Here is a 15,928-nt window from a genome sequence, read left to right on the forward strand (position 1 = left end):
TATGTTGAGAAAGAAATGCGACTCCTATTTGCAAACGGAGGGAGTACTTTCTTTCCCGAAAATTCGTGTTTGTAGCTATGATATCATGTGCCATTGGAGCACTGATGCGGACGTTCTCTGCATAGACTGGAAATCGATCGTCTCGTGAAGGGATAATGATCGACCCTTTGACAAACTCGTAAGGGAGATCACGACTCTGCTGGTTCACGGACGTATTCCGTCAACGGCAAAGGAAAATTAAGAGAATTCTTGATGCACACGATAGTTTTTAGGGTAAAATATTCCATTCATGAAATTGGCAAATGAAATACCCCTTTTTATACTAAGGACCCTAGGGCGGTTCGACCTAACTTAGGCATTCGGGAAAGAACCGCAAAGAAAACCCGAACGGGGCTTATAATTAAGGCCCGACTCAACAATAATTAAAATAGAGTTCAAAATAACAAAAGTTCAAAAATAATAAAATAAAAGAAACTCTCGCTCCTTCAACTCTGGAACTTGCTCGGCGGTTTCAGCTTATCTCTTGGCCTCAGTGTTCTTGTCGTCGCCGCTTCACCCTTCTCTCGATCGCTCCTTGCTGGTGGCGTCTCCCCTGCTACCTCGGGCTCTGTTTCATGCTCCTCAAGTGTCTTCTCCTGCTGCACGGGCGGTGTTATAGGGGAACTCGTATCAACCCCCCCTCCGTTAAGGATCGACTTGCCCTCAAGGCGAATATCCGGAAATCGACGACTCATTTCATCCACGGGCTCCCAAGTCGGCGTGGCCTCATCATCTTCCCACCGAACCAGAACTTGCCTTTCTGACTTTCCATCACGCCAACTGACTCTTTCCTCCAATATCGCCACCGGTAATATCACCGGTCGATTACCCACAAACTCCGGCGGAAGTTTAACCCCGTCTACATCCCCATCTCCGGCCACAAATTCCCGCAAGAGACTCACATGAAAGACGTTGTGAATTCTGCTCCCCTCCGGCAGGCGCAGGTTTGTACGCCACAGGCCCCACTCTCTCCAAAATCTCAAAAGGACCATAGTAACGTGGTGCGAGCTTTGCAGACAACGGCTTGGCCACCGAATGTTGTCGATAGGGTTGCAGCTTCAGCCAAACCACATCTCCCACCTCATACTCGACGTGGCGGCGGTGGCGGTTAGCTCCTTCCACCATGCGCTGCTAGGCACGAAGAAGATTCTGACGTAGTGTCACCAACAACTCCCCCCGCTGCCTGATCATCTCTGCCACGTTGGGGGGCGTTTTGGCCGACGGCGGGGTGGCCACTAACGAAGGCGGGTCTCACCCATATAGTGCTCGATAAGGGGACGTGCCCAAACCCGAATGATGAAAACAATTTAAGGCCAGTTCAGCCCACGGTAAAAAAATTTCCCACTTTGACGGCTTCTCCGCTGTAAAGGCCCGCAGATATTGTTCCAAGCCCCTATTACGAACCTCTGTTTGACCATCCGAGTGGATAATAAGCCGTAGAAAAATGAAGTCTGGTGCCACTCAATCGCATCATTTCCTCCCATGTCGCATTAAGGAAGACCGAATCCCTATCCGAGACCAAGGTCTTAGGAAAACCGTGGTGCCGGACCACCGCATTCACGAACAACTAAGCAACTCGAATAGCGTCAAATCTGGTGGGTAGAGGCGCAAAATGAGCATATTTAGAGAGTCTATCTACCACCACCATAATAGAAGTATATCCACGGGATTGAGGAAGCCCCGTGATGAAGTCCATCGACACATCCTCCCAAACTTGCGACGGGACTGGCAGGGGCTGCAATAACCCGGCCGGTTTCCGTGTAGAGTGCTTCGTGGACTGACACACCACACATTCATTCACAAAATTAACAACATCTTTGCTCATCTTCGGCCAAAAGAACCCTGCTGCCAGCAAACAGAAAGTTCTCTCGTGTCCAGGGTGCCCCGCGATCGGCGAGCAATGATGCTCCTCCAATAAAGTACGTTTCGCCTTAGATCTCACGCTTACTAACACCCTGCGGTTATAATATATGAGGCCATCTGCCCATGCCAAATGCGGCGGAGCCTTTCCGGCCTTAATCTTACCCGCGAGTTCCAACAGCTCGGGTATGGAAGCGGTCTCATCTCGCAGTAACTGCATCATGCCTGGAATTGGCCTCGCCGTGATCGCTAGCAACTGATCGGCTGTAGTGTAATGTTCGTCGGGGTCCACGCCGCTGTTTGAGGTATTTGAACGTGCCCCTTCGGGCTGGTCAACACCCGCTTCGTGTTGTCTAGACAATGCATCAGCTATTTTATTGGTGATTCCATGCTTGTACTCGATCACAAATTTGTATCCCATAAGCTTCCTGACATATAATTGTGATCCGGAGTCTGTACGACTTGCTGTAGCAATTCCTTGAGACTTTTCTGATCAGTCCTAATGATAAACTCCCTCCCCAAGAGATACTGACGCCATTTCTGCACGGCCTCCACAATGGCGTATAATTCCTTGTGATACGTCGAAGCGACTCGACGCCGGGGACCCAACTTCTTACTAAAGAACGCAATAGGGTGACCAAGCTGCATTAATACCGCTCCAATTCCCACATCCGATGCGCCCGTCTCCACACAAAAAGGCACACCGAAATCTGGGAGTTGTTGTAACACCGGGGCCGAAGTCATAGCCTTCTTAAGTTCTACAAAAGCTGCCTCGGCCTCAAGAGACCAAACAAATGCCTCCTTTTTTAGCAAATCTGTGAGGGGAGCTGCTATCATGGCATAGTGCTTGACGAATCTGCGATAGTAACCCGTCAGACCCAAGAAACCCCTTAATTGCTTTACTGTACTCGGCGTTGGCCAGGCTGTCATTGCTTCCAACTTAGAGGGATCCGCCTTGAGCTGGACCCCCGAAATGATGTGACCCAAATACTCGACCGTCAAACTACAGAAAGAGCATTTAGACGGTTTAACAAAAAAACTGTTCTGGCGAAGCAGCTTCAAAACTTCCGTCAAATGTTGCCCATGCAGCTCGAGCGTCGGACTGTAAATCAAAATATCATCGAAGAATACGATAACACATTTCCGGAGTAAGGGCTGGAAAATTGCATTCATGGCAGCCTGGAAGGTGGAAGGCGCATTTGTGAGGCCGAACGGCATCACGAGGAACTCAAAGTGGCCGTCATGAGTTCGAAATGCTGTTTTGAATATGTCGGTCTCCTTCATACGAATTTGATGGTATCCGGAACGGTGATCCAGCTTAGTAAAATATTTGGCCTTGCCCAACTCATCAAACAGTTCGTCGGCTGTCGGAATCGGAAAATGATCCGGGACGGTAGCCTTATTAAGAGCTCGGTAGTCTATACAAAAACGGAAGGTTCCATCTTTCTTTCGAATTAGGAGCACTGGGGACGAGAAAGGGCTGTGACTGTGTCGAATGATGCCTTGCTCCAACATATCTCGTACCTGTTTCTCGATTTCTGCCTTCTGAAAATACGGATACCTGTATGGACGAACATTAACTGGCTTCGTGTTGGGCAACAGATGAATTCGGTGGTCAAATGGGCGCGAGGGGGGCATGCCGCACGGCTGTTCAAAAACTGCCCAGTGTTCCTCCAAGATTGTCAAGATATCAGTTGGAAGGTCAGCGGGAAAATCCTCATGTGCGTTGTGTTCTGTCGGCCCCACTCCGCTGTCGAGAGGCACAATTTCATAGAACTCGTGTTCAGCCGCCTGTGCCGTCAATATCGATAATGAGTGTAGGGAAATCTGTCGTGGGCCTGGCATTATGCCCCGTAAAAACACCGACTGCCCCTCCTTAGTAAATTCCAAAGTCTTCTCGACAAAATCTGCGGAAATTTTCCCCAATGATTCTAACCACTTCATCCCCAAAATGACGTTGGTCCATGGTGGGCAAGAATATGAAGATCCACCAAAAAACAGGTACCTTGCAGAGAAAGTTTTGTACCACGAGATATATGAGTACAAAGTAATGACGCACCGTTACCTACTAACACCCGAAACGGGCGAATCGGTGTCAATTCCAATTGTAATTTCTCCGCAATCCTCGGGTGGAGGAAATCGAGCGTGGCACCCGTGTCAATTAATACTCTCACCGGAGTTGCTCCCACTGTGCCCTGTACAATAAACGGCTTCGAGCTCCCGCGGCCATCCAGCGCGTGTAAGCTGTGATAAGTCAGCCGTGATTATCTCCTCCTCTGGAATCTGCTCACCTCATCTGTCCTCCTGGTGCACTTCAACCTCATCGTCCATGTAGCAGAGGAGTTTCACTTTGCAAATGTGGCCCGGAACCCATTTTTCTGGGCAATGATAGCATAACCCCTTTCGAGCTCTCTCTGATTTTTCGGCATTGGAGACAAGAACCGGCTGCACTCGATATCGATTGGGTTCGCGACTTTGCAATTCGGTGGTCTGGGCCACTGGAGTAGGTCCTCCCGAGACAGGTAGCACATTTGGAACAGGGGCTGTGGACAATCGATTGTCCCTGCTCGTCCACTGTCGTCGAGAATATGATTGCCCCTGTTGAGGTCGTTCCTCCTGTGTTGCTGCCAAACGCAGAGCCAAAGCCATCGCCTCGGCCAAGGAATTCTGATGCTGCAACTCGACTTTTTCTTGTAACGGTTGTTTAAGCCCTTGAATAAAAATCGGGATCAGGGCTGATTCGGAAAGGTCGTCCACACGGTTAAGATATCGTTCAAACGTAGCATGATAGTCCGCTACTGTTGTCGTCTGAACTAGCTTAACAATCAATCCATAGTAGTTCCTGAAACTATGCGGGTCAAAACAGTATCGAACATCCTCCAGAAACTCAGGCCAAGTAAAGAATCCATTGTTCGCCCGATAATTAAAGATCCATTCTGAGGCGGGATGGTCGAATAACATGACCACATAATGGAGACGATCTGTTTCTGGAATCCGTTTATGGTCGAAGTAGTATTGGACCCGCGAAATCCAATTGGCCGCATCAGAGCCGTCAAAATGTGGCGCGTCCATTTTTACACCTGTGGAGGAATCAGAATATTGGCGATTATAGAGCCCTCGTCGTTGTGGTGGGTCCCACACTGTCATCGCATGATCGTCATACTGTTCTTCGTCGCCCCAATCATCATACCCTCGTGGAGGGGGATCCCAATTATCCCGCCGGCGATTCATCCTTCCATCCCTGTCACCACGCCGGTGATGGTCACGCCCCCCACGGGCCGAATACAAACCTTCGCCGCCGCGATCCTGCCGGCTGCCGCGAATGGCCCTGCCTCGACCACGACCTCTTGGTAAATAGGAGCGGTCATCAAATTCCCTCCCACTCCCGGTCGGCCTCATCAAGGTCAGCATCGTCGACCTCAATGGGAAAAGGGCGAGGACGCTCTAACGAATCGACACAGCGGTCCAAACTGTCAAAACGAGCGTTCAGCCGCTCGAACCCTACTGTGATCGGATCCGTCGCCTTATCCAAATCCAACTGATTTCCCAGTACGGTTCGCCGTGGATGCTCAATCTAGAGTGCTGGTGTGGTCTCGTTCATCTGTAATTCTGATGAGGATGGTCCTAGGTTTGTTGTTGTCATTGAGTACGGGATGAAAGCACCAGTTGATGCGTATGTTCTCCGCATAGACCGGTAATCGATCGTCTCGTGAAGGGATAATGATCGACCCTTTGACAAACTCGTAAGGGAGATCACGACTCTGCTGGTTCACGGACGTATTCCGTCAACGGCAAAGGAAAATTAAGAGAATTCTTGATGCACACGATAGTTTTTAGGGTAAAATATTCCATTCATGAAATTGGCAAATGAAATACCCCTTTTTATACTAAGGACCCTAGGGCGGTTCGACCTAACTTAGGCATTCGGGAAAGAACCGCAAAGAAAACCCGAACGGGGCTTATAATTAAGGCCCGACTCAACAATAATTAAAATAGAGTTCAAAATAACAAAAGTTCAAAAATAATAAAATAAAAGAAACTCTCGCTCCTTCAACTCTGGAACTTGCTCGGCGGTTTCAGCTTATCTCTTGGCCTCACAGTTCTTGTCGTCGCCGCTTCACCCTTCTCTCGATCGCTCCTTGCTGGTGGCGTCTCCCCTGCTACCTCGGGCTCTGTTTCATGCTCCTCAAGTGTCTTCTCCTGCTGCACGGGCGGTGTTATAGGGGAACTCGTATCAAGCACCTCTCAGCGTACCAGATTCATGAAGGCACTTCGTCCAACAAGTGGACAGCATTTCGGTTGGCTGTGATATAACCTAATGGAGATCATAATGGAAGAGCTAATATAACCTAATTGAGATCATATTGAAATGTACAACAAAAAAATTGCCATAAATAACAAACGTAAACAGTCAATGATAAAAAAAAAAGCCCGGGTCTAAAATTTAGGCCCAATTACATTGGGCTGATTCCGGCCCAGTGCCAATTTAATTAGATTTTATTTATGATGAAAGGTGCATTGAAACTTGAAAGCTGTATAAAAAAACAACTTATTAAAAAAATTATTATTTAAATCACAATTTTTGACTAATTTCGTATCAATTTTATAACTTTTCAAAGTGAAAAATGAAAAGTAATTTTCTAATCCTAGTTTTCATCATAAAATAAATATGATTGGTTTTTACCTTTTTCACACCCAGCGAAATAATTATATAATCAGAGGAGACTGAGTTATGATCTTGAGATTCTTAAGGAAATTATATAATCCAGCTATTTTCCCCTTATTTTATTGTCAATTGTGTCCCTTTCACATGGTTTACATTATTAATTGTCTAGTCCAGCTATCCTTTTTGGCAAATTATTGTTATATTCTCCATTTACTTAACTTGCTAAAAGTTGACCAAATTGAGTTTATGAATGTGTAGATCAAAATCCCTACCAATTCTGATATTATTGTGAAAAGAGAGTGTGATTGAATCCGAAAATCAATTAGAAACCAGCAGAGATAAGAAAGATTCGCTAAAAAGGTACTGTATTTCTTTTCCTCATTTCAATAGTTTCAGAATTATTTAGATAATTATGTATGACGTTGTTTTTCCTATCTAATCGAGAAGTTTTAATTTGAATGCAAAATAATTTGTTGTGTGTTTGCGAATAAGTTCGTTCATCGAATAGCCGGAGTATTCCCCGAATATTCAATTTTTTAAATCCATGGATCATTGTAACCGAAGCCGTTTTACAAATAAAATGATATAAATGCGAAGAGCATTTTTATGATTATGCTTGATAAAATAATAGTAGTAATTTCTAAAGTTGGATATTTATTTTTCCCTTAAGAAGATCATATTATGGCCATTTCCAAAAGTTGGGTTAAGTTACTAGAAATTTTATTTTGGGCTAATTGGGACGTAACGTTGTTGTTTATTCTGAAATCGCACTATAATTTTCTGGTTTTCTTGAAATTGTTCTAGTGTTGTTTCTAGCTTATGATCAAATCAAAGACATGTAGCGATTAATTGTTTTAAATTTTCGATTCCAAAACTTATATTAAGTCAATTCGTATGATTTCTCTTCCACACCTAATCCACCACATAATTATTATTTAGAGTAGACTTTTGATTAATTAAGTTATGTTGAAAATACAAACATCATTTATTGAAGAAAATTGGACATTGCTTCTTGATGTGAACTTTAATTATTTTAACTGTCTAAACCGACCTAACTTTTTTTTATATATACAATTATTTTATTGCTAGATTCAGTTACAGGTGGACTCTCAAATTACATTAAAATTTAAGTATTTTAAATTATCGTGCTAAAATTTGACCATATTGAGTTTATGAATGTGTAATTCATACATAGTCTGTTTCAACTCTGAGAGATATCACAATTGCTCGTAGATACATCGAAAAAGTGAGTGACTGAAATAATGGGAAATTCAATTCGACGGCGGCAAAGGAAAGAAGAGAATTTAAAAAATAGGTATTTTCTCTCTCTTTTTTTTTTTAATTTTTTTTTATGGTTAAATGAACATATAAATTTAAAGGTAGCACCACGGAGGACTCGAACCTGAGGCAAAAAAGTATTTTCTCTCCATTATGTTATGTTGTTTTAAAATTCTTGATTGCAAAAATAAGCTAATTAAATTTTACTGAATATTTATATTTTTTTTTTCAAAGAGGATTTATAGATTTTTAGTTTATAATGTTAATTTGTCATAGTTAAAATTTAAATTTGGCAGTGTACAGTACATCTGGATAGGCTGTGAAATTACCTAAAAACATTTGCCAATTTAATAGAGAAAAGGTATATAATAACAACATGAATTATATACATAAAAAACCTAAAATATTTGCATGTATAACCTTAGTAATCATTAGTACTATGATATATATACAGGTGCAACTAATCACCGAATTCTGAATGAAATGTTTGTTTTTCGGCACGTGAAAATGCTGTTTATATTGTGTAAAGTGGAGAAAAAATAAAATAAAGAGTCGTTCTATTTTTGAGAGTTGGGAACAAGAAAATAAAAGCCTAGGGAATAAGTAATTATTTTGTATACATGCAGGGCTCTTATTGAGTGCAATGATTGTAGAAGCATAAACACGCCAGAGGACGTGATCTTAGGGATGATACAAGATCTCGAGAGTTTGCAAGCTGAATGTACAACCATCGACTGCGACTGGATGTTCAAGAACAAAATTAAAGAGCTGAGAGGGGTGTTGGATTTCTTGAGAGACTTGAAAATGGAAGAGAGGAGCAGCCTAAATTATTTAATCGCTGAATTGGTCGAGTTCGCTTACGAGCTCATGGACATGGACATTAATCATTTCACAGAAGGTACCCTTTATAACCGTAGGGTCAAGCCCCTCCAAGAAAAGATCAAGCTGACAAAGATGCGGATGATAAACTTTGGAGCTGATGAGAAAAATACTGGAGACGAAGAAGAAGAGGAAGTTGTGGTGGGGTTGGAGAAAGATGTGAAGAAGTTTCTTGACAAAGTGATTTTAAAAAAATTTAGGCTCTTTATGGTTTTGTGTATAAAGGGCATGATTGGTATTGGAAAGACGACTCTTGCTAGACAAGTGTACAAGGTTGGCGCTAGCCAGTACCAGCGTCATGCTTGGGTATGCATTTCTAGTGACACGAGTGACAAAGAGATACTTATGAAACTGATAGAGCAAATGGTGGTAGGATATGAAAGAGATTCGTCATTGGAAGCAATGAACGCGCGAAGTCTACAAAAGATGCTTCACCAGCACCTGCAAGGATCGTCATATTTCATAGTTTTGGACAACATGTCGAAAGAAACGCAATTGAAGTACATCTTGGAATGTCTTCCATCTCGAGGTATATATATATCTTCATCGGCCTTCCAAGTTCCCTTTATGTGATAATTGCTCTTATCATGCTTATATATATATACACATATGCAGGCCTTAGTGAAGGCAGGTTGCTGTTAACAAGTCGTTATGAGTTTCGAACAAAGAATGTCAATTATACTCATGAAATGAAAGCTTTGGATTCTGACAAGAGCTGGAAATTGTTTTTGAAAAAAATTGATAAATTTACAAGTGTTGAGAACAAATTCACAAAGGAATTGGAGCGGAAGGGCAGAGAGATGTTGCAAAAATGTGGCGGTTTGCCAATGGCTATAATAAATGTTGCAAGGCAGAAAGCAAAACAAAGACTCTCAGGGACTGAATGGGAAGAACTTTTTGATTCAATTGATTTGAGTGAATCATTAAAGTTATTAGAACCGATGTATCATGAATTGGGAGAACGTATCAAGCCACATTTCTTGTATTTGTCCTTTTTTAAGGAAAATGCAATAATGAGAGAAGAAAAAATGGAACAGATTTGGGCTACGAATGGATTAGATTTTGGACAAGTTACAAGGGATTTTGCTAGTAGATCGATTCTAGAAGTTGTGAAGCTGCAGTTCGAGAAATCAAAGTGTCGTCTCAATCCTCTACTACACATGATATCAATCAAAAAAGCAAAAGAGGAAATGGGCTTTGAGATCTTAAGGAGCAATGGAGACTGTAGGCCCTCCCAGAATGCCCGTCATCGTGTTATCCAGTGTGGCAGAGACAAGTTTGATCATTTCACGAATGAAGATAATAAACAACTTATTTCTCTCATCTTTCATGGAGGTGGTGGCTACTTGGACGACACTAGCTCGTCTTTTTGGGAGAGTTTTGAATCACTCAAAATACTTGACATGGAAGATTTTGGGGTGAAGACTTTATCCGAAAATATTGGAGCATTGATTGAGTTAAGATACTTGGGATTGAGAAACAACTATATACAAGAGATCCCACACTCGTTGGCGCATCTGGAAAACCTTGAGGTTCTTGATATAGCTTTGAACTTTATGGTGGAGGTGCCGAATACTATAGGGCAAATGGGAAACCTTCGTGATCTCCACATGTCTAATGTGATTTTCCGGGAGCCTTTGAAATTAGATGGGCTGCGGAATCTGGGGACCCTAACATACATCTCGATTGATGATTGGACATACGAGGACCCAAGCTTCGAGCCAATGTATGACTTCCAAACGTTGGGCATTGAAGAAGTTGATGAAAACTCGGATATAAGAAAGCTCTTTATGTCACTAGCTAACCTTCCAAACCTTGAAAATCTTTTCTTAAGAGGGTTTCGTTTTAGAAGCATGCCATGTTTGGATGAAATTGGTGTTATAGGAAGACTCAAGGTACTAAAACTAGATGGGCGCATAGGTAGGCTACCAAGTGCAGATAATCTACCTCAATGGATTGAGTACATAGCATTGATAAATACTTGTCTTGATGAAGACCCCATGCCAATATTAGAGAAGACTGGTCTCCTAAAATACCTCAAATTGCGAAATGCATACACTGGTCGAGAAATGGTGATCCAACATGGTGGATTTCACATGCTGGAAGTGCTTTGCATCAATGAATTGTGGAATCTAATAAAGATACAAGTTGGTGAAGATGCAATGTGTAATCTCAAGAAACTTGAAATCAACAACTGTCCACATCTGGAGACACTCCCGGAACAGATTAGGTCGATGCCTGACCTTGAAAAGTTTAAGATGGTAACAACCAAACACATTGCAAAAAAGATGAGAAATTCAGGTTTGACCTCCGAAATTTGGGAGGAAGATATCGATCCATAGTTTGAAGTTGATATGTATATGGTTATAGTTGATCGTATGTTTTTTTCTTTCATTTTCCATTTTGTATATATGCAAATAACTTGTATATGAGAAAATTATATATCTATTTCTTGTTTTATTTAACCTATTTACCAACTAAAGAGGCTTTATTATTATATTATATATAGATAAAGATGAAAGTAAAGTTGTATTAAGATGATTGCTCCTCCACACAGAATAATTATATAATTAAAGGAGACTAATGGTCTCGTGATTCTCTAAAGAATACATTGTGAAGCCAACTTGTTTTAGTTAACACAATTGTTGAAGCCAGCTAATTTTTGTCCTCATTATTAGGTATTGTTTTTTGTCTGGTATTAGTGTCTTCATAAAATTTATCAACAACAAATATTTTTATATTCTCCACTAATTAGTCCCAATTAAAGCACTAATTGAATTTGAGCATTTGTAGTTCAAAATCACTTCAAACTCAGAAATCGGAAATTCAATTCAAAACCAGCAAAGATAAGAAGAAAGATTCACAAAAAGGTAAGTATTCTCTTTTCTCCCTTTGAATAGTTTCAAAGTTCATCATATAACTACTTACTATGTTGTTTTGCTTTTTTAAATCCAGAAGTTTAAATTTGAATTTTTTTTCAGAAATCTGACTCAATTTAGAAGATCTGGTTCAGTAATAAATTACTCAATGACCTTTTTTTTGCGATGGTGGTGATTTTTTAATATTTGTACTAAGCTTACAAGTGCTGAAAAATTTGTCTAGATACTAATTAATTGATCAAAGTCGATAGTTTAACAATTTCGTGATAATTTTGGATTTTTGACCGTTTAAAATTAATTTTGACATGTTTGAATCCATGTTTTTAAAATTAATGCTGCGATTATCTATTTGAATTCCCAATATTTACTTTGGTTCAAATGATATAATTGGAATTGAATTTGGAATTCAATTTCAAATCTAAACATATTTGTGAAACTAAGCCTATAATACAAATCCTCACTTCCATGGTACCAAATAAACCCTAACTGTTTTTGAAAAAGCTGCTTGATAAATGTCGTGTATGCTTAGGTAGTATTCGGTTTCCTAAATAGTACCAAGATATAATCTAGAATTGAGTTGTGAGATTATTTTAGTTGGAGAGGTTAGCTATGACTAATTACCATGTGATTACCCATTTAGGATTGAGTTGTGGGATTGAATGTCATGAACCAAACAGACTAAATACATATTTAATCTCGGGATACAATCTTCCAAAAGGAACACCGCCTTAGTATGTTGAATCGAATACTCACCATTTAAAAAAATAGGATTGAATTTAGATATAAGTTTAAGAGTAAAAGACAATTTAGGTTCTAAACATATGACCAAAATACAAATTTGGTCCAAAATATTCACTTTTTTGAAAAACAGGTCCATAACAAATGAAATCCTTGTTGGAGTGATCCTTTTTTATGGTTCCGTCAAAAAACTAACGGTCATGCCACTGTGCAATTAGCGTTGACCGTTAGCTTTTCAACAGAACCGTAAAAAAAAGGACTACTTTGTCTACATTTTCATTTGTTATGGACCTATTTTTCATAAAGTGAATGTTTTGGATCAAATTGTATTTTGATCATATGTTTAGGGCAAAATCTGACCTTTACACTAAATTTAAACTTATATCGAATGAACATAGAGTGATGAATTCTGCAATTTAAATTGTTAATTATGTTCTATACATAAGTGCAGTTCCTCTAAAACCATAAACATGGACGAGATGTTGCATATTATGCATCAACTGCGGTGTTCCCGTTGCGAAAATAACAACTTTTCCATGCTGGCGGACAAAATTAAGGAGGTGGAAGAGATGTATGATTTCTTGGGATGCTTGGAATTGGGAGAGAGGAGTAGGCTAAAATATTTGATCGCTGACCTTGTCGAGATGGCTCAAGATGTCGTCGACATCGGATATGAAGGCATTGACGATGATAGTTTCTATTGCAAGTTGAATCCCCTCCAAGAGCAGATCAAGATGACAAAATCGCGCATGAGAAGCTTTGGAACCGAAGAAAAAAACGTTGTTGTAGAAGAAGATGTTGTGGTGGGGTTGGAGAAAGACGTGAAGCAATTGGTCGAGAAAGCGATTTTAAACAAGAAAAAGCGCTTTCAGACATTGTCTATCAAAGGCATGATTGGTATCGGGAAGACTACTCTGGCCAGGCAAGTGTACAAGGCCGTGGAGGGCCAATTCCAGCGTTGTGCATGGGTATGCCTTTCTAGTGAAATGAGTAACAAAGAGATATTTATTGAATTGATACAACAGATGGTCATTGGATATGAGGGGCTAATTGAAAGAGATTCGTCGTTGGAGGAAATGGACAATCGAAGTCTCCAACGGGTACTTAGACAGCACCTGCAAGGAAAGGCATATTTCATAGTCCTCGACAGCGTGCAGGAAGAAATGCAATTGAAATCCATCTTGAAAGCTCTTCCGAAAGAATGTATGTATGTATCTTAGTCCTTTTATTTATCTCAGGAATAAAATTTTATCTATCCAAATGTCACAATTCAAAAGTAGCTTGCCTTCAATTATCTCTTTTGTATTACTCCTCCCGTCCCAGATTAGGACTAGGAATTCTATTTAGTTATGACACGAATTTTAAGAAATGTAAAGAAGAGTGAGTTGAATCGGTTAGTAGAATAAGAGTCCCACCGATATAAATTAGTTTTATAATAAAATATGAGTGGAATGAGTTGATGGAATGTGGGGTCTACTTACTATTAATGGTAAAAGTGAAATAAGACTCTTATTGTGGGACAGACCGAAACGGCAAAATAGGACTCTTATTGTGCGACGAAGGAAGTAATTGTTCTAATCATATGTATGCAGAGTGTGGAAGCAGGTTGTTGTTCACAAGTTGCTATGAGGCTAGAACAACAGACATGTATTATACTCATGAGATGAAAGCTTTGGATTCTGATAAGAGCTGGCAATTGTTTTTGAAAAAAATTGATAAATTCACAAGTGTTGAGAACAAATTCTCAAAGGAGTTGGAGAGAAAGGGCAAAGAGATGCTGAAAAAATGTGGAGGCTTGCCGTTAGCTATAACAGATGTTGCGAGGCAGAAAGCAAAACAAAGACTATCAGGTATTGAATGGGAAGAACTTTTTGATTCAGTTGATTTACGTGAAACATTGAAGTTATTGGAACCGATGTATCATAAATTGGATCAACTAGACAAGCCATGTTTCTTGCACATGTCCCTTTTTAAGGAAAATGCAATAATGAGGGAAGAAAAGTTGGAACAGATTTGTATGGCAAGCGGATTAGACCATGCAAGAATTTCTCTTAACAATTTAGTTGGTCAATCAATTATTGATGTCGTGAATGGAGGAAAAGTTTCATCTCAATCCTCTATTGCACATGCTATCCATCCAAAAAGCTGAAAGTGGAATGGGCTTTGAGATCTTTAGGAGCAATGGGGATAGCAGACCGTCTCAGAATCCTCGTCATCATGTTATCCATTGTGGCAGAGAGGAGTTTAAACATCCCACTAACCAAGACACCAAAAGTCTTGTTTCTCTCATATTCCATGGAGGTGGTCGCTACCTGGACAATGCTACTCCGTCTTATTGGGAGAGTTTTGAACTGCTCAAGATACTCGACATGGAAGATTTTGGGATGAAGACTTTATCAGATACTATCGGCAAATTTGGTGAATTAAGATACTTGGGATTGAGAAACAATTACATACAAGAGGTGCCACGGTCGTTGAAGGGATTGAAAAAGCTTCAAGTTCTTGATATTTATCTGAACTTTTTGGTCGAGATGCCGAGTATCGTAAGGAAAATGGGATGCCTTCGTAATCTGTACATGCGTGATGCGATTTTCCGGAAGCCTTTGAAGATTGGCGCTTTACATGATCTTGAGATCTTGACCTACATCTCGATTTATGATTGGGCATGTAAGGCCTTGAGCTTGAAGTCCGAAAATTGGGCATTTGAAGAAGTTGATGAAAACTCGGATGTAGGCAAGCTCTTTGCATCAGTAGCTAAGTTGGAGAGGCTTCGTCACCTTATCTTGAGAGGGTTTTGTTTCAGAAGTATGCCGTGTTTGGATGAGATTGGTGCTGTAAATGGAATCTGGGAACTCAGACTAATTGGGCGCCTAGCTAGGCTACCAAGTGCCAATAATTCCCTTCAAGGTATTTTTTACTTGACACTGGTAAATACTTGCCTTGACGAAGACCCGATGCCATTACTAGAGAAACTGCCCAACCTATATGACCTCAAACTGCGAAATGCATACACTGGTAGAGAAATGGTGATCCAGTGCAACGGGTTTCCCTGCCTTCACATCCTTTGCATCAATGAGTCGTGGAATCTTAGAACAATGCAAATTGGAGAAGGCGCAATTTCAAAGCTCACGCAACTAGAAATCAAGAACTGTCCACATCTGGAGACACTCCCGGAGGAGATTGGATCAATGGAGAATCTGAAGAAGTTTACGATGGTAACAACAAAACAAATTGCAACAAAGATCAGAAACACGGGCCTAACATCCAGAGTATTGGAAGAGGATTTATATCCATGATTTGAAGCTTATGTATTTTGTTTTGTTTGTTGCCTGTATTATATACTCCTGTCGTCCCAAACAAGATGACTCATTCCTTGGGCGGCACAGAATTTATACAATTTTATTTTGTGTGTGAAGTGGAGGGAGTAAAGTAAGAGAGAGAATAAAGTAGAGAAAAAGATGTATTTATTTTTAGTAATAAGTCATCTTAGTTGACAAACCTAAAAGGAAAGTGAGTCATCTTCAAAAAGTGAGTCATCTTCAATGGGACAGAGGGAGTACTTCTTTCTCAGTTCACCTTTGTTATTTTT

General features: G+C 40.7%; 1 protein-coding gene and 1 pseudogene across 2 annotated transcripts; both read left to right on the forward strand.

Annotated features, from left to right (window-relative positions):
* The first annotated feature begins 6,798 nt into the window (after positions 1-6,798).
* On the forward strand, positions 6,799-11,149 carry LOC125203611 (putative disease resistance RPP8-like protein 4). Its single transcript, XM_048101997.2, has 4 exons — positions 6,799-6,925; positions 7,799-7,880; positions 8,470-9,251; positions 9,338-11,149. Exons 2-4 carry the CDS (start codon positions 7,828-7,830, stop codon positions 11,062-11,064), a joined length of 2,562 nt encoding a protein of 853 aa, XP_047957954.1. The 5' UTR covers positions 6,799-6,925; positions 7,799-7,827; the 3' UTR covers positions 11,065-11,149.
* A 326-nt stretch (positions 11,150-11,475) lies between these two features.
* On the forward strand, positions 11,476-15,754 carry LOC125203612 (disease resistance protein RPM1-like; annotated as a pseudogene). Its single transcript, XR_016128667.1, has 3 exons — positions 11,476-11,592; positions 12,791-13,542; positions 13,932-15,754. The product of XR_016128667.1 is annotated as a disease resistance protein RPM1-like (transcript).
* The last annotated feature ends 174 nt before the right edge of the window (positions 15,755-15,928 follow it).

This window comes from Salvia hispanica, chromosome 4, assembly GCF_029641045.1.
Source record: "Salvia hispanica isolate PSC_SH4W2 chromosome 4, Shi_PSC_v1, whole genome shotgun sequence".
In the NCBI taxonomy this organism is placed as follows: Eukaryota; Viridiplantae; Streptophyta; class Magnoliopsida; order Lamiales; family Lamiaceae; genus Salvia; species Salvia hispanica.

What these genes read in the sequence shown, in the direction of transcription:
- LOC125203611 (XM_048101997.2), top strand. Translation starts at nt 7,828, where the DNA reads ATGGGAAATTCAATTCGACGGCGGCAAAGGAAAGAAGAGAATTTAAAA. An exon ending in GAAGAGAATTTAAAAAATAG is followed by an intron (nt 7,881 to 8,469) that starts GTATTTTCTCTC and finishes GTATACATGCAG; the next exon opens with GGCTCTTATTGAGTGCAATG. An exon ending in GGAATGTCTTCCATCTCGAG is followed by an intron (nt 9,252 to 9,337) that starts GTATATATATAT and finishes ACACATATGCAG; the next exon opens with GCCTTAGTGAAGGCAGGTTG.